The sequence below is a fragment of the Aegilops tauschii genome, chromosome 3 (assembly GCF_002575655.3).
Source record: "Aegilops tauschii subsp. strangulata cultivar AL8/78 chromosome 3, Aet v6.0, whole genome shotgun sequence".
NCBI lineage: Eukaryota > Viridiplantae > Streptophyta > Magnoliopsida > Poales > Poaceae > Aegilops > Aegilops tauschii.
Window position 1 is genome coordinate 609,441,398 of NC_053037.3, and position 17,847 is coordinate 609,459,244.

Below are 17,847 nucleotides of genomic sequence, written 5' to 3' on the forward strand. Positions count from 1 at the left end.
AAACGGAATGAAACCTTCGGGAGCGTGATTTTTGGAACAACGTGATCCAGAGGACTTGGAGTGGACGTCAAGAAACACACGAGGAGGCCACGAGGCAGGGAGGCGTGCCTGCCCCTCCCCCCTGGGCGCGCCCCCACCCTCGTGGGCCCCTCGTGGCTCCCCTGACCGACTTCCTTCGCCTATATATACTCATATACCCTAAAAACATCCAGGAGCGCCACGAAACCCTATTTCCACTGCCGCAACTCTCTGTACCCGTGAGAGCACATCTTGGGGCCTTTTCCAGCGCTCCGCCGGAGGGGGGGCATCGATCACGGAGGGCTTCTACATCAACACCATAGCCTCTCCGATGATGTGTGAGTAGTTTATCTCAGACCTTCGGGTCCATAGTTATTAGCTAGATGGCTTCTTCTCTCTCTTTGGATCTCAATACAAAGTTCTCCTCGATCTTCTTGGAGATCTATTCGATGTAACTCTTTTTGCGGTGTGTTTGTCGAGATCCGATGAATTGTGGGTTTATGATCAAGATTATCTATGAACAATATTTGAATCTCCTCTGAATTCTTTTATGTATGATTTGATATATTTGCAAGTCTCTTCGAATTATCAGTTCGGTTTGGCCTACTAGATTGATCTTTCTTGCAATGGGAGAAGTGCTTAGCTTTGGGTTCAATCATGCGGTGCTCAATCCCCGTGACAAAAGGGGAAACGACATGTATTGTATTGTTGCCATCGAGGTTAAAAAGATGTGGTTTATATCATATTGCTTGAGTTTATCCCTCTACATCATGTCATCTTGCCTAATGCGTTACTCTGTTCTTATGAACTTAATACTCTAGATGCATGCTGGAGAGCGGTCGATGTGTGGAGTAATATTAGTAGTGCAGAATCGTTTCGGTCTACTTGTCGCGGACGTGATGCCTATATACATGATCATGCCTAGATATTCTCATAACTATGCACAATTCTATCAATTGCTCAATAGTAATTTGTTCACCCACCGTAATACTTATGCTATCTTGAGAGAAGCCACTAGTGAAACCGATGGCCCCTGGGTCTATTCTCCATTATATTAATCTCCCGTCAGCTAGCTATTTCTATCGCCGTTTATTTTGCACTCTTTACTTTCAATCTTTATCATAAAAATACCAAAAATATTATCTTATCATCTCTATCAGATCTCACTTTTGCAAGTGGCCGTGAAGGGATTGACAGCCCCTTTATCGCGTTGGTTGCAAGGTTCTTATTTGTTTGTGTAGGTACGAGGGACGTGCGTGTGGCCTCCTACTGGATTGATACCTTGGTTCTCAAAAACTGAGGGAAATACTTACGCTACTTTGCTGCATCACCCTTTCCTCTTCAAGGGAAAACCATCACAGTGCTCAAGAGGTAGCAGATTCCCCCACAAGTCGGGATGAGACTCCGGACGAAAAGAAAAAAAAGGAAAAAAAGAGAAGAGAAAAAGGCCCAAATAAAAAAATGAGAGAAAAAAGAGAGAAGGGACAATGTTACTATCCTTTTACCACACTTGTGCTTCAAAGTAGCACCATGGTCTTCATGATAGGGAGTCTCCTATGTTGTCACTTTCATATACTAGTGGGAATTTTACATTATAGAACTTGGCTTGTATATTCCAATGATGGCCTTCCTCAAAATGCCCTAGGTCTTCGTGAGCAAGCATGTTTGATGCACACCCACTTAGTTTCTTTCGTTGAGCTTTCATACACTTATAGCTCTAGTGCATCCGTTGCATGGCAATCCCTACTCACTCACATTGATCTATTGATGGGCATCTCCATAGCCCGTTGATGTGCCTAGTTGATGTGAGACTATCTTCTCCTTTTTGTCTTCTCCACAACCACCATTCTATTCCACATATAGTGCTATGTCCATGGCTCACGCTCATGTATTGCGTGAAGATTGAAAAAGTTTGAGAACCTCAAAAGTATGAAACAATTGCTTGGCTTGTCATCGGGGTTATGCATGATTAAATACTTCGTGTGATGAAGATAGAGCATAGCCAGACTATATGATTTTGTAGGGACAACTTTCTTTGGCCATGTTATTTTGAGAAGACACGATTGCTTTGTTAGTATGCTTGAAGTATTATTATTTTTATGTCAATATTAAACTTTTGTCTTGAATCTTTTGGATCTGAACATTCATGCCACAATAAAGGAAATTACATTGAGAATTATGCTAGGTAGCATTCCACATCAAAAATTCTGTTTTTATCATTTACCTACTCGAGGACAAGCAGGAATTAAGCTTGGGGATGCTTGATACGTCTCCAACGTATGTATAATTTTTTATTGTTCCATGCTATTATATATTCTGTTTTGGATGTTTAATGGGCTTTATTATGCACGTTTATATTATTTTTGGGACTAACCTACTAACAGAAGGCCCAGTGCAAATTGCTGTTTTTGCCTATTTCAGTGTTTCGCAGAAAAGGAATATCAAACGGAGTCCAAACGGACTGAAACCTTCGGGAGAGTTATTTTTGGAACAAACGCAATTCAGGAGACCTGGAGTGGACGTCAAGAAAGAAACGAGGAGGCCATGAGGCAGGAGGGCGCGCCCAGGGGGGCAGGCGTGCCTCCCACCCTCGTGGGCCCCTCGTGGCTCCCCTGACCGACTTCTTTCACCTATATATACTCATATACCCCGAAAACATCCGAGAGCACCACGAAACCCTGTTTCCACCGCCGCAACCTTCTATACCCGTGAAATCCCATCTTGGGGCCTTTTCCGGCGCTCCGCCGGAGGGAGAATCGATCACGGAGGGCTTCTACATCAACACCATAGCCTCTTCGATGATGTGTGAGTAGTTTACCACAGACCTTCGGGTCCATAGTTATTAGCTAGATGGCTTCTTCTCTCTCTTTGTATCTCAATACAAGGTTCTGCTCGATCTTCTTGGAGATCTATTTGATGTAACTCTTTTTGCGGTGTGTTTGTCGAGATCCGATGAATTGTGGGTTTATGACCAAGATTATCTATGAACAATATTTGAATCTCCTCTGAATTCTTTTATGTATGATTTGTTATCGTTGCAAGTCTCTTCGAATTATCAGTTTGGTTTGGCCTACTAGATTGATCTTTCTTGCAATGGGAGAAGTGCTTAGCTTTGGGTTCAATCTTGCGGTGTCCTTTCCCAGTGACAGTAGGGGCAGCAAGGCACGTATTGTGTTGATGCCATCAAGGATAAAAAGATGGGGTTTATATCATATTGCTTGAGTTTATCCCTCTACATCATGTCTTCTTGCCTAATGCGTTACTCTGTTCTTATGAACTTAATACTCTAGTTGCATGCTGGATAGCGGTCGATGTGTGGAGCAATAGTAGTAGATGCAGAATCGTTTCGGTCTATTTGTCGCGGACGTGATGCCTATATACATGATCATGCCTAGATATTCTCATAACTATGCACTTTTCAATCAATTGCTCGACAGTAATTTGTTCACCCACCGTAATACTTATGCTATCTTGAGATAAGCCACTAGTGAAACCTATGGCCCCCTGGTCTATTTTCCATCATATAAGTTTCCAATCTATTTTACTTTGCAATCTTTACTTTCAATCTATATCATAAAAAATACCAAAAAATGTATCTTATTATCTCTATGAGATCTACCTTTTGCAAGTGGCCGTGAAGGGATTGACAACTCCTTTATCGCGTCGGTTGCAAGGTTCTTATTTGTTTGTGTAGGTAGGAGGTGACTTGCGTGTAGTCTCCTACTGGATTGATACCTTGGTTCTAAAAAACTGAGGGAAATACTTACGCTACTTTGCTGCATCACCCTTTCCTCTTCAAGGGAAAACCAACGCAGTGCTCAAGAGGTAGCACTATCTAGGATTATTACTATGATGACATGTTGTATGCTATAAAGAATAATGATAACCATGAAACTTGTCATCATGATTTTAATTTTCAATTAGATTATGCCAATTAAGTATCACATGATAGTTATTTCATTGAATTTTCTCCTACCACTATTGATGAGAAGAATTTTTCTTATGTGGAGACTAATAAGAATTATATGCTTGTGGATCATGGAAAGAATGCTTTATGTGATAGTTATATTGTTGAATTTACTCATGATGCTACAGCACATTATTATGATGGAGGTACATATGCTCGTAGGTATCGCAATAATATCAAGCTTCCTCTCTATTTGCTGAAATTTTTGAAGTTATGCTTGTTTTGCCTTCCTATGCTCGTCGATTCTTGCTACAATAAGTTGTTTTCTTACAAAATCCATATGCATAGGAAGTGGGTTAGGCTTAAATATGTTTGCTTTATGATTCATGATGCTCCCTTTATGGTTCAATTCTTCACTTCTGTGTGATCATCATTACAATCATTATGCCTTGCTAAAAAGGGCTATAAAGAAAAGCGCTTGTTGGGAGAGAACCCAATATTTATACCTACTATTTTTTTGTGTCAACATGATTAAGCTACTGTAGTATTCATCCTTTTTATCTGTTCTTTCAATAACATGCCAAGTAAAGCCTTTGGGATGATTTGGATGATAGTGAAATTGGTTCTATGCAAATACAGAAACTTTTGTGCCCAGAGCAAGAATTTACATTATTTACTGGAAGATGAAAAAATGTTGAATATTTTACATAGTACTTCTATGCAAATGTCTTACATTATCCTAATTTTTTCAGAATTTTGGAGTAACATAAGTTTGGTTGTTGTTCGGATCATGTTCTGTTTATGGCGGATTCTAATTTTGATGTCTAGTTTGCTTGATTTATAGTTTCTATGACTTATATTGGTCAATATAAATTATAGAAATGATAGAGGACAATAGTAATTGTCCGAGAAAAAATATGAATCTTTAATTGACAGTGCCTAAGTGAATGATTTGGTGGTCGTCCGGCATGGTGGGGCTTGTCTAGCGGTGATAGGCTTGGCCGGGGCCCGGGCGGAGCGGGTATGTGGGGGCGGCGCCACTATTTCGTGGTCGTGGCCTACCGGTAACACGGAGTGGCTATTGCGTTTTCCCTTCTCCTTCGTCTATGTAGGCGGCTTGGCTGTACCGGGGGCTCTCGCTTGGGTGGATCTGTTTGGGGCCCAAGGGTAGTCAGAGTTGAGACTCCGGGTAGGTGATATTAAGCTCGATCCGGGTGGTGCCCGCGGGCGGTGGGGTTCCTCCCACCGTGGGTGCGTGGCGATGGTGGTGGTCGGGACATCACCTAATTTGCGGGGAGCGCGGCGTCAACGACCAAAGACATGGCGTTGTGCAAGGTTCCTCGGCTACGACCATCGGGAGTCCTGAGGGTTGTGTCACCTCTGGTCCACCGGGACTGGCTATGGACAAAGGGATGGGGCCCCTACGGTGGTGGCGCCGTACCAGGCCTTGTGCCTGATGCCGGGCTAGGAGTGAAAGGAGTGGCCTTTTACTCTTCCTACCGTGGTTGGTACTCCGTGCTGTTAGCGGTGGGTGATGTTTCAGACATGGATGCCAGGGCGGCGGCTCTGGATGGCGGACCACATGGTTGGCTCTCCGGCGGGCATCATGACGGCGGTGGTGGCTTCCCTCTTGGTCATGTGGGTGATGGGAGGGTAGCATTTGGTAGCTCGGCACATCCTCTTCGGCGTCACCCAGATCTGGAACTACGGTATGAGCACGTCCCGCTTGCCCTTGGGGCCTCGTGGTGACGCAGGTAAGTTGCCGAGCAAAAGCTCTGCGATTTTACGCCCCCGATGTCAACACTCGCGGGCGCCACTCTCTTCTTGAAGACGTCATCTTGGATATCCTCTGTGTGTCCGAGTTGCGAGTGACGACCCTATTCCTGTGTGGCTAGGCAGCGATGACGCTTTGCGTCGTTTTCCCTCTTAAAGGCGTTGTCGAGGAGATTAGGTGTCCTAATGTGTAGCGTAGCATTGTTCTCATATCGTCATGTGTTCTCCATCGGTAGCTTAGTCCCTTGCGTTCTACGTGATATGGGTATCTTTGGATTTGCTTTGTAAGGGTGCTATCTCATGACCTTGTATCGTTCGGTCGTGTACTTTGTATTTGGTTTGGCGGTTTATATATAAAACGGGGCAGAGCCTGTTCCAAGGAGGAGCACTGGTCACATTGAGGTGTGGCTAGCGTTAGGCCCTGGTGTGGTTGTTAATAAACATTACCTAATAATAAAAGATGAAGCCTGCCTTTCATAGTTCTTCATACATCATCTCTTTACATCCGTTAATTTTATGTTAACCATAAGGATTGATGGGTGAGATTTATCTACCTTTTTATATTTTATTTAAAAAATGGTTTGACCGAAAAAGCATTTCCCCTGTGAGGTATCGAACCCACAACCTCCTCTATTCGTCCCTTGGAGCACAACCAGCCGAGCTAAGGCCGACTCCAGCGCACGACCCCAAACGGATGTTCGCTTTGCCCGGATTTCGTCCGTTTAAGGTAGCAATAGGTAGCAAAACGGACATACGCGTCCGACACATGTTGGACGCACCCGACGCGGCCGACTACCCCAAAACGTCCGCCTGCACTTTGGCCCACGTCTGCACCTCATCCGCCCATGAGCTCGCGCCCTTGCTCTCTGTCGCGCCGCATCAGTGCTCGCTGGGGTGCAGCAGCAGCAGCCAAGCTCGCCCGCGCGCCCGTGCCTTGCCTGCTCGCTAGCGCGGGAGCTGCAGCAACAGCCGCTCCCGCCCGCGCCGTAGTCCACGCGCTCCGTGCCTTGCCGGGGCGCTCGCCCACGCGGCGAAGCTGGTTAGCTAGCACAAGCACGCCACGGTCCTGCAGCTGTGGCCGCGCGGCCGCCCGCGCTCGCCAGCTCCGCCGTCGCCGAGCCTGCCGCGCGTCCGCCCACCGTCGCGCCCGCAGCGTCGGCCCGCGCCGCCGCTCACCGCTGCGCGCGCCCTCGCCCGCACGCCGCACCGGCCGCGCAGCAGCTCGCGCTTGCCCTCGTCCGCCGTCCTCGCGCGCACCCACATGCCTGCGCGTGCCCTCGCCCGCATACCGCGCCGGCCGCGCAGCAGCTCGCGCTCGCCCTCGTCCGCCGTCCTCGCCCGCGCCCTCGCGCCGAAGCTCGCCCACACGCCGCGCAGCACCTCGCCCTTGTCCGCCGCTCTCGTCGTCACGCCCGCAGCCGCGCGCGCCGTCGTGCCCTGCCGCCGTGCCCTGCTGTGCACGCATGCCGTTGTGCCACGGTTGGTGGGGAGGTGGGTGAAAAGGGAGGACAGAGAAGGGTGGTATGGATGTGTGTGGGCCACTTTCGTGCGAATGACAGGTGAGCCAGGGTCACATGCAAAAAGCAGACGGGCGGACGAGGAGGATACAGCGAGCGTCCGCTTGTGTCCATTCAGACGCAAAGCCAGCCAAACTTGGTCCCAGGATGGGGTGAGGCCGATAAGAAACGAACGTTTTTTAAGAATGGGGTCATGCGCTGGGCCGTCTGGTGTGTCCGTTTTGTCCCAAACAGACGCACCCGGACAGAATGGGGTCGTACGCTGGAGATGGCCTAACACAAATATTGTTTATATTGAGGCTTTTCTTTTTAATAAACAGACCTGCATCGCCGCTCACAATTTTTTTCATTATTTTGGGACAATTGTTTTTCCGTTTCTTCGCGTGGATCGTCCGCCTATACCTGGGCTTCGGATCGCGTTATGGCCCAACAAACATGCTTGGCCCTCAGCTCATGTTATGGCCCAACAAAATTTATTTGTCTCTCTCCAGTTATATTTTATGATCTGAGTAGATTCGAAAGGCAAGAAAAAACTTATTGAGACTACTGATAGTGCTTCTCTACTACCGGAAGAAGATAATGAACAGTCTTTAATGTGATTATTTTCCATTTGAATCCACTACCCTTTTTGTGATTGATTTGTTAACATCAAACTTGCGCGTCTTTGTATAGTCATGTTGCGTTATGTCTAGAATGCAAGCAATTAGGACGTGCCTCATACAATATTTAGGGGTGGTCAAAACCATATGAAGTGTTACAGTGTAAGTTTCTCTTCCTTACATAAGTGTCACTTATCTCGTCTCTACTATTGGATGAAAGGTCATCAATCCATGTATTGATTATTATTATTAATCAATTTAATATTTTTCTTGAGTAGTGTTAATTACTGTCATAGATGGACGCATCTAGATTGTTAGGGAGAAGAGCTCATTGGTTTATTGCAGGGAGAGAGCAGCAGCGTTGTCCATCTTTTTGTTCTCAATGTGGTGGTGTGATAATTTTTTTGTTTTATCTGAGGTGTGATATAATTGCTAACATTTATTCATTCCAAAGATTAGTGGAGTAGTGCAGACTAACGGACCTGTATTGTCCGGCACAAGAAACATACCCAAGAAACACATTAATCACACATGGTGCTTGGTGGCCATTTGAATTTGGAATTTAGAAAAGGTTGAATCCCTAAAATATGTGCATCCCCGTTGCAACGCACGAGCCTTTTTTCCTAGTAAACATTATAATTCTGATGATAGCGTTGCTACGTGAGTAATACAAGTAATTTCCTGCGAGAAAAAATGATTTCGTAGACGGCCATACCCTTCAGGTTTGTGGCGAGAACAACTCATCAACAAAGGTGGACTCAGGCATCAACATGAACTAGCAGGCCTACCGCCCCACTTGTAAGTTAAATAAATACCTGTAAACTAATATAAGAGCGTTTAGATCACTATTTTAGTATCCTAAACGCTCTTATATTAGTTTACGGAGGGAGTACATAACATGCAGAACACAATGCACATACTAGGATGGGATGCTTAATGTAGATATAAACAAGCTAGGCTAGTGTACGAAAGACATGGCTATGTCGTGGGAGATGCAGTAGGCGACTGATTGTATGGTAATCATCGGGTTGATGCCGATGGCAGTGGGGAGGACACTGGCGTCGGATACGTACAGGCCCTCGGCTTCCCAGCTTTCTCCCGAGCTATCCACTGCACCATCTCGGTTGTTGGAGGCCATCCGGCAACTACCCATCTGGTGTGCCGAGCCAAGGATCCCCCACTTGTCCGTCGCAAAGTGCAAGGGTCCCTTCTCAATGGTAACTCCAGCAAGGAATGCCTCCAGGTCTTCATCACCCACACCTTTACACCCTAGCCGGAGCCCATCGCTGCGGTGAATGCCAACCTCAGCCGCCCCGGCAGCCACAAGGATACGCAGTGCACGGCGCAAGGCACTGCAGAGCTCACGGGTGTCGTCTGGGCTCGGCGTGAAGCGCACCCGTCCCACGCCATCAACAAAACCCTGTCCACGGTCGCGGACGAGGGCAACCAGATGAGCAGTGCGAGCATAGCGAAGCATGCGATGTTTCATGTCGCGCCCCGACACCCACGGCATAACTGTTGCAAACATGCCTGGAGCAAGTGCCGGTGTCTCGATGACAGTGCGCTCAGTGACACGGTGCATGCTAGTTATTACGCCACCCTGGTAGCACTTGCCCGTGACAGTATCCTCCGGGAAATAACCCCAGGCCATAGAAGCTGGGTGCAGGTACAGGTTTCGGCCAATGTGCTTGTTCTTGAGCCCACTCTTCCGCAGCAGCGGCGGTGTCATTAATGCACCGCACGCCGAAATCGATGCTTTTGCCATGATGCGCAACTTCTTGGTTATCCCACTGTTCATGCATTTTGCCACAAGGCCGGTGCACTTGCTGCTGCGGCCAGCCTTCCCAGGTCTTGTGCTCTTCTCAAGTATGAATTGATGGGCATTGCACCCTGTGAGGATGACAGCGCCGTGTGCTACCGCATCGACGAGCCATGTAGTGTCGGTGCCACGCTTCTCTCCGGTGGGGCACCCGTAGCCGCAGCTACCGCAGTAGTGGCCCTCCGGAGAATTGCGTGGAACAGCTTGAACAGGAATGCCCAGCGCCTTGCACCCGCGACGCAACACCTTGTTCTGAAACCCTTCCTCTCGGCACCTAGCGGTCACACCAAGTCGTTTGCAGACGGCGTCCATGGCCTGCTCATACCGCGAGCTCCTGAACAACCCTAGACCATGGTGTTGCGACCACTCCTGCAGGACATCTTCTGGCGTGCGGATGCTAGCTGACCAGTTCACCGCTGATCCTCCGCCAACCGTAGCGCCTGATAATAGGGCTGTGGTTGCGTCGGATGTGAAGAGGATGCCTCCGTTCTCATATAGCTGTTCCATGGAAGGGCCCTCGATGCCACTGTAATCGTCCGCGATAAAGTAGTCTCCCTTCTCAACAACAACAACCTTGAGCCCTGCTGACGCAAGCACAGCCGCAGCCACTCCGCCGCCGCAGCCTGAACCGGCAATGACGACATCACATTCCACCGTGTGGTACTGGTTTGTTCCCGGCTTTACCGCTAGACCTTTCTCTGTGACTGACCTCAGAAAGGTTTGGTCGTTTAACTCCTTGGTATTCAGTACGCCCTTGTCCAGTGGGCGCGGCCGCCGCGGCCGTTTTTGCCATTGTTCTTCCACTTTTTTCACTCCATATCCTATTGCTTTCCAACTTGGATTATCATAGTTCTCGTCAACCTGCAATAATTTTAATTTTACAAGTGTCTTCAACAACCGGTAATTTTAAATTGAAAAATAACAGAATTTAGGAAACAAAACTAGTTGTATCACCTAAGTTAGAACGAACATATAAAATGTATAAGCTTAAAATTTAACAATTATCACCAAGGAAACAAAAACTATTATGGAAGAAAAAAAGAGAGCTATTTATGGTACTATTCCCTCAACCAACATAAGGAGGGAAAGGGGGCATGCGTCTCATTAGGAAGAAGATAGATCCACTACCGCTCTAGAAACCTATATCACGGAGCTGGTGTTAGGGGAGAGCTCGATTCTCTATTTTATCATCTTGATATGCATATACTCCCATAATTCTTTTAGAATTAATATTTCCTATATTTCTAAATGTTGTATAAAGAACTCATATTTGCAGTTGTATAATTAAGCGAGAGTATTCCTTAGTTATATTACTTCTTTAGATACATGAAATTGAATATTTTGGGCCTCACTTCGTATTTCGTTCTGGTGCCCCAAATTCATTGGTATGGCCCAGAGCTTTCCTATATGGTCTTATTAAATGGTAACCTATCTTTTCATATTCGTTAACAACCGGATTGTGAGTCATTAATCGTTTGTTTGTTTGTTTCTTTTCGGTTTGTTGTTGTCAATTATTTTCCCTTTTCTCATGCGTTCCTTCTCCTAGTACATTTCTTTTCCAAAAAAATTCTTTCCAATAGGTGGTCTAAGTTTCTTTTCGTTGTTCTCCTTCTTTAACTTTTCATGGATAATTGTGTTTTATCTTTAGTTCTTTTATTCTTCTTACTTTATAATAGGTTTAATTTATTGTTGCTTGACAATTAAGCTATTGTTCTACCATCAGTAATTAAAAATTCATGCCTCTCCTCCAAGAAAGGCTAGGGTTCGTGCCTCTCGCCGGCTCCGCCGCAGGTCCGCCTCGTCTCCAGTGGCCCTAGGGCCATGGGAGCGCGGTGGATCCTGGCAAGGACCGGCGGAAGGGCTCTGTTGTTAGTCGTTTCTTCGAGATTTGTTAGGGTTTGTGTCCTACTCAGGAAGACGAGACGGCGGCGGCTCCCTGAAGATGGAATAAAGGTCTCCCCGCCTAGTCCCCATTCCGGTGGTGCGTCTAGCATCGTTGGTGGGCGTGTGGAGGTGTGTCTCCGGCGGATCTATCCTCGGTGGATTTGCTCGGATCTGGTTGTGGTTTGTCTATGTTCGTGTGTCTTCAAGTTGGATCCTTTCGATCTACGTTATTCTTCATCCGTGGCGGTTGCTGTTATGGTGCGCTGGTCCTACGGGGCCTTAGCACGACAACTTCCCGACTGTCTACTATAACAAGTTGTGCCCGACTCCGGCGAGGGAGGAGTGATGACGGCGGCGCGCCTTCGGCTCGCTTCAGTGATTGTAGTTGTCGCTAGGTGGTCTACGGATCTGGATGTAATTTTTATTATTTCTAGTGTTCGTTGTACTGCTATGATAGAAGATGAATAGATTGAAAGTTTTCTCGCAAAAAAAATTCTTGTAAAGCCATAATTTCACAACTCACTATGATGAATTGTTCTAGACCATCTATATTATTCACAGTGTATTTATAGTTTCCTTAACCGATAATCATAAAAAACTCCATTATGTTAATGCTATTGGTCCAATGATATTCTTGAAGTGTTCATTAATTATCTTTTGTTTTCCGAACATAGCCGTGAATTCTTATACTAATTTGTAGTTTTAGTGGGTTCATAATTTCATTCAAGTGATGTCAGGCTTTTTTTACCTATTATCGTAGATTTTTACGTTATATGAACATTGCTATTCGAACCATATTCGTGAATTGGTATATTAATTATGTATTTTGTTCCAATCGTAGTCGTGAATTGTTCCACTAATCAAGCTGATCCCCCCCCCCCCCCCCCCCCAAAAAAAAACAATTCTGCTACTAATGTATGTTTAGGTGGCCTAGCCATATTGGATGTAATATACATTTATTACCAATTGTATAATAATCGGTTGCCAGATGGATGTACCCAGTTTGTAAGTTTGTTGATGAGATAACTAGAGTATTGAAATTCCAGACTTATTAGATATCGGAGTAGCAAACATATGTAGAGTATGAATCCTATTAGATGGTCGCCTCGTTTTCATTTCATCAGTATACTATTGTGTAAATGATGTACATTTTGCTGGTGACATAGGATTCATTTTTTGAGTAAACAAATCATTATCTCTTTCTTTTCTGCACATTTGCCATCCTTCTCGTTTTACATACGATCCATTTAGCTTTTATTATGTCACTGCCTACTATGAATAACGAATTTATAGGCTCATCGTTGTTAATCCCAAATTTAAGACGCATATCTGATGGGAGTTTGTGTGCTACTATGTACAATTTTGTATTAACGTAATGATTGCGGTTTTATCAGCACAATGCTTCCAAAATTTTGACAGGTTATCTTGCAAGTTACAGGATGATCCATATGTAGTGCTATCTGCAGCATGTACATGACCCCGAGCTTATGGCATTTGCGTGCAGAGAGACAGTAGCACGAGATAGGTTCGATTCGTTTGGCAAGCGTACCAGCAAAATGTAACTGAGTCATGTAATCATGTCATGGCTGGTTGTAATCAGCAATAGGTTTTTTGTAAACGTAGTCCATGTTCATGTGTCTGCTGCATATACAATATGTGGAAAAAAATACATACCTTAGTATAGAAGACGTACTGGCAAAGCATCTTGAAGATGACAAAGGCAATCCTAGTAGGGAGTAGGAACCAGGACGCCTTGCTCCACTTTTTGAGCGCCTCCTCCTTTCGCTCGAGTGGCATGTGGGCAAATCGGCGGATTTCATCCGAGATGCACAGCCGGCCACACAGCACCAGAGTACCAGCCTTTGTGCTTAGAGCCCAGAGAACAGCGCGCAGTAGCGTTGTTGCCTCCCATGGGCACCGTTTCACCGCCAACTCTGCAACCTAGCGATGAAACTCAAGTAATTAGAACAATAGTCCGTAGGATCTGGCAATGAAATGTTTTCCTTAACACAGGATAATCAAAGACGCTCACATATGCTTACACACACTCATTTCTACGAACACACGTCGCCAATGCCAAGTGTAAAACTTGAACCTTGATAGAATGGTTCCATCACAAGAAACTTAACCATCTCAGCTAGGCTCAACTCGAGCATTAAAATGCTTTAAAAGGGCAGATGTGCATAGTACCATGAGTTTGGCTTCGGGACACCCCCTAAAAGTTTACACAAATCTTAATGTTACTTGAAAGTGCTATCATCATATTAGCATGCAAATCAAATAATAGATTGATTTGGATGCAAAAGACTATACTACCCTTTTTTATTGGAAGGGTAACTTCTGGTTTCCACCTTTAATCTGTATTGAATCTGTGAACTTTTCTAGGGGCGTTTACCGAACTAAAGTTGACTATGGTACTATGTATGTAGAAGTACACGACATAAAAACTGGATCTGGAATAATTTAGAATCATATTCCCATTGTACGACAATAATGGTCGATGCTAAGCGCCGGTCGAGCGCCGCAAGGCAGTGATCGGTCACCTTTTCCACTGTGTGATTAGGGCGATGATGACCATCTGATGGCACTACCAGGTTTGCGAAGATGCCTAGTTCCCCGGATTTGACGAGTGCTTTTTATGGGGTCGTCGACAATGCCAGATGTTTGCTTGGAAGGGATATAAATGTACTCGGTGATGACGAGAAACTCAGTAATAAATAGAGAAGTTTGCGTAGTGTCGAGTAAACCAAACTGGGCGATCAAAAGAGACTTGGGAACATTCTCATGTTACGTCCTTTCAGGCTAGTTGTAATGGTAGTATCATAGCTAGTATCATGCATGTCAATTAGACAATTTTGATGAGGTGTCACAGAATTAAATGAAGAAAAAGAGGGTTAAATATCATATCATGATACCGTATCATAATAAATGCTAGACTACTATGTGTCATGTATGACAATAAATAAAGTACTACATAATACTAATACATGATACTATGCATTATGGAGGTAGTATCATAAGCTAGTATCATATGCATGATACTAGTATATGATACTCTCCATTACAACCAGCCTCAGGCCAACTTGGCAAAGACCTGACCGATGGGCCCTTTGCCGAGTTCCAATAACGAAAACTCGGCAGACACTTATAATTTTCTTTTTCTTAAATGGGGAAAGTCAGGTGTCTCCCCTTTGCCGAGTAAATGCAGTACAGAATTCGGCAAAGCCCTACCCGTTCGTTTTCATGTAACTAATGTGCGGGCGACGACTCATCGATGTTCCGGCCGCTGACGCGCCACATCTCCATGATGCACACATTCATCTTTATTAATTATTCATGACAAAATTAATACAAGGATCAACCTGAAGCCCCTTATTAGGCGAACAAAATCGCTACACCTAAACCAATATAGATGTGCCTTGTCCGCATAACAGACACAATCTAATCCAGAGGTTTTAATACCATCCGGTCTAGGCGTCCTATAACATGCACCGCATGCGCACGGTGAAGGATCCGCCACCACCATCTTCCGACATCTCGTTTTCAGGAGGAATCCCTGCATAGATATTGCCAGTTCATCTGCCGTCGACATCACCACGACACGAGACAACACCACCAGCGTGCACGTCTCGATCGAACCACGTCCAACTCTGAGACTCCACTGCTCCACACCGTCGAGACCCACCATCTTCAATGCGGTCGATGTAACACTGCTCCAAGACGATGCCTCAGGAGGAAGAACGGCACGAAAGTCTCCGTCATCATCCGATCCGGGAGACCCAGACCTAGGGTTTTCCTGAGTAACAACTACCACCTGGAGGAAGACGGGTACGCCATCTCCAACTGCCAACGCACCCAAGCGGTGCCCACCGCCACATAGCTCTCACGACGATGCCTTCAAGAAGGACACGCGCCAAGAGCGTCGTCACCGCCTTAGTCGTTGTAGCATCTCGGGCAAAACCCCACAATAGCAGTTGGCCCCGTTGCTGGCAACCGTCATTGCAATAGTTGCGCCCCTTAGCTTTTGCAGCGGTGGCATAGATTTTCCAGTGCACGATGGTCAGGTGGTGTAAGCGCGCAACCCTTATCAAGTTGGCGCATTGAGGGAGGGAAAAAAGAGGAACAGAGAGGGGAAACAAGAATGGATGGAGGTGGGTATTATTTGGCATTAAATGACCCTTCCCCCAAACTTAATTCGTCTGCTGATTCTTCGGCGAACTTATTTCCGAATCTGGCTCCAGAGTCACTCCAAATCTTTCAGAACGAATCATAGACGCAGTAGAGCAAAACCTCTTGGCTGCACTACGTATCTTGTTCGGGCTTTCACAAACACTAAAAAAAAACATATTTCAATCATGCCAAACCATTTAGAGCGACTTAGACTACTCATAGTGGGGTGTAACTTGGACTAGTAACATGTATATGTTACTAGTCTATATTACTACCTTCATAGTGGAGAGTAACATATGTGTGGTGTCATGTAACACTTTATTTATTAGTTTGTAGACTCGTCTTATCTTGATACTATGTGTTATGTTCCTCATAGTATGAGTAACTAGTTATGTTACTCAATTCATCTCTCTCCTCATTAAATCATTGTCACATAATCAAATTTGTTAAGTTAGACCTTATGTTACTGCTGAAGTAACTCTTACCGTGGGTAGTCTTATACACATATTGTAGCCAAATGGTTTGGCTCCACCAAGTATACCAGTCCCTCCAAACGGTTTGGCGCAACTCCTGGGCGCAGATTTGGAAATACGTTTTCAGAGGGGTCGATGAATGAATTAATTTGTCCAAGGCTCATTTAGTGCAACTAATACATTAGAGGTGGGGCGAACCAACATGTGGTTGGATGATTAGAAGGATTGTGGTATCCCCAGCCCATCTGGGTTCAAGTCCTGGTGCTCGCATTTATTCCTGGATTTATTTCAGAATTTCGGGCAATGCGCATTCAGTGGGAGGAGATGTTCCCGTCAACGACGAGGTGCCTACGGCGACTTCGTAAATACATTAGAGGCGGGTGGGTGAATGTGTGGAGGAGAAGAGATGGCGTGGGAGAGGCACTTGGGCGAGCTGGCGTGGTGAATGTTTTTCAACCATAATTGACGAGGAAAAGAAGCAAAAAGGTTGGAATATGGTGATCAAATTTCAATGACTACAAATATCAAGTTCTGGTGGCCACGCATTTACGTTCAGGAAAAGAAGAGGAAAAATAATCACCTGCTTCCATTATTTCAGAATAAATTAATTTTCGGGCAAATTTTAAACATGCTCTCCCTTACCACTTCTTTTTACATGTGAGGTAAGAAGATAAGAGTAAAACAGACCACTAATTAATGATACCAGTGGCTCATATCTAATATATACTTTTACCTCCCATGTGAAAAGAGAAGGTAAGAGGGCACGTTAATATTAGAAAGGAAATTAATTGCATAATGATATGATATTATGTATGAGGTCAATTATGTGAGTAGCATAGATGTTGATATTTGCTATGGAATTAATTGCACGTTAAACATGTTGAGCGCCCACCCTGGAGCGTTAAATCGTTGTTGGGTTGACATGATTTGACAGCCGTGATGAATTGAATCTTCACTTTTGGTTTTTTTATATTGGTACACACATAGGTAGGTAGATATAATAGATAGATTGCTAAAAGTTTGCCTGAAAAGTTTAAGTAGTTCCATTTCAAACAAAGGCCGGCCTCGATAAGGCAACATAGAACTATGCATAAGTTACCTCCTCTGGAATAGCGTCATCGGCGCCGGAGGCGAGGTAGAACCGCTCGTGATCGAGATCCTTGCCGCCGGTGACATGGGGATCCTCTCCTTGACCGGGCAGCGATGGGATGAGGGCACCGCAAATGGCCCGAAGCGCTTCCATTTGTTGTGGGGGGAACCCGTGCGTGTACATGTCCCGCCTGACCGTCCACAGCAGCGACGGCTTGTCCCGCGCATTGTGTTGCGCTGCCGCCCTTGCTTGCAGAGTTGGCTTCGTGTGATGAGCGCGCGGAGGCTTGCCGAAGTCGGCTAGGTGTATGAGGCGAGTTGGCGACATAGCCGTCTGAATGGCTCGAGTTCGCGAGGGTGTATATAGGAGCAGCTCATGAAGCTAGCGAAGATGGTGACGTACCCTATACTAAGGAAAACAGTAACGCTTTGCCTGTACGAACAATTAAATAAATGATCAAAACGATCCTTTATATTCTTCTCTGCCTTATCACGTAATATTTGATTACCCGGGGATAACAAAACTTAAAAAGAATATATATACCCGTCAGATATGATTTTCGCGGCGAACCAATCTGTGGTTGGATGGGAGGAGATG

The 17,847-nt window shown here is 45.5% G+C and overlaps 1 protein-coding gene across 1 annotated transcript; it reads right to left on the minus strand.

Annotated features, from left to right (window-relative positions):
* Window positions 1–8,772: 8,772 nt before the first annotated feature.
* LOC109763155 (long-chain-alcohol oxidase FAO1-like) lies at window positions 8,773–17,577 on the minus strand. The gene is made up of 4 exons (XM_073496023.1): window positions 17,260–17,577; window positions 15,041–15,331; window positions 13,192–13,458; window positions 8,773–10,494 (listed from the first exon to the last, which is right to left on the minus strand). Exons 1-4 carry the CDS (start codon window positions 17,575–17,577, stop codon window positions 8,773–8,775), a joined length of 2,598 nt encoding a protein of 865 aa, XP_073352124.1.
* Window positions 17,578–17,847: the final 270 nt, after the last annotated feature.

What these genes read in the sequence shown, in the direction of transcription:
- LOC109763155 (XM_073496023.1), bottom strand. Translation starts at nt 17,577, where the DNA reads ATGTCGCCAACTCGCCTCATACACCTAGCCGACTTCGGCAAGCCTCCG. An exon ending in AAACGAGATGTCGGAAGATG is followed by an intron (nt 13,459 to 15,040) that starts GTGGTGGCGGAT and finishes TTTCATCGCTAG; the next exon opens with GTTGCAGAGTTGGCGGTGAA. An exon ending in AGTACGTCTTCTATACTAAG is followed by an intron (nt 10,495 to 13,191) that starts GTATGTATTTTT and finishes AAATTATTGCAG; the next exon opens with GTTGACGAGAACTATGATAA.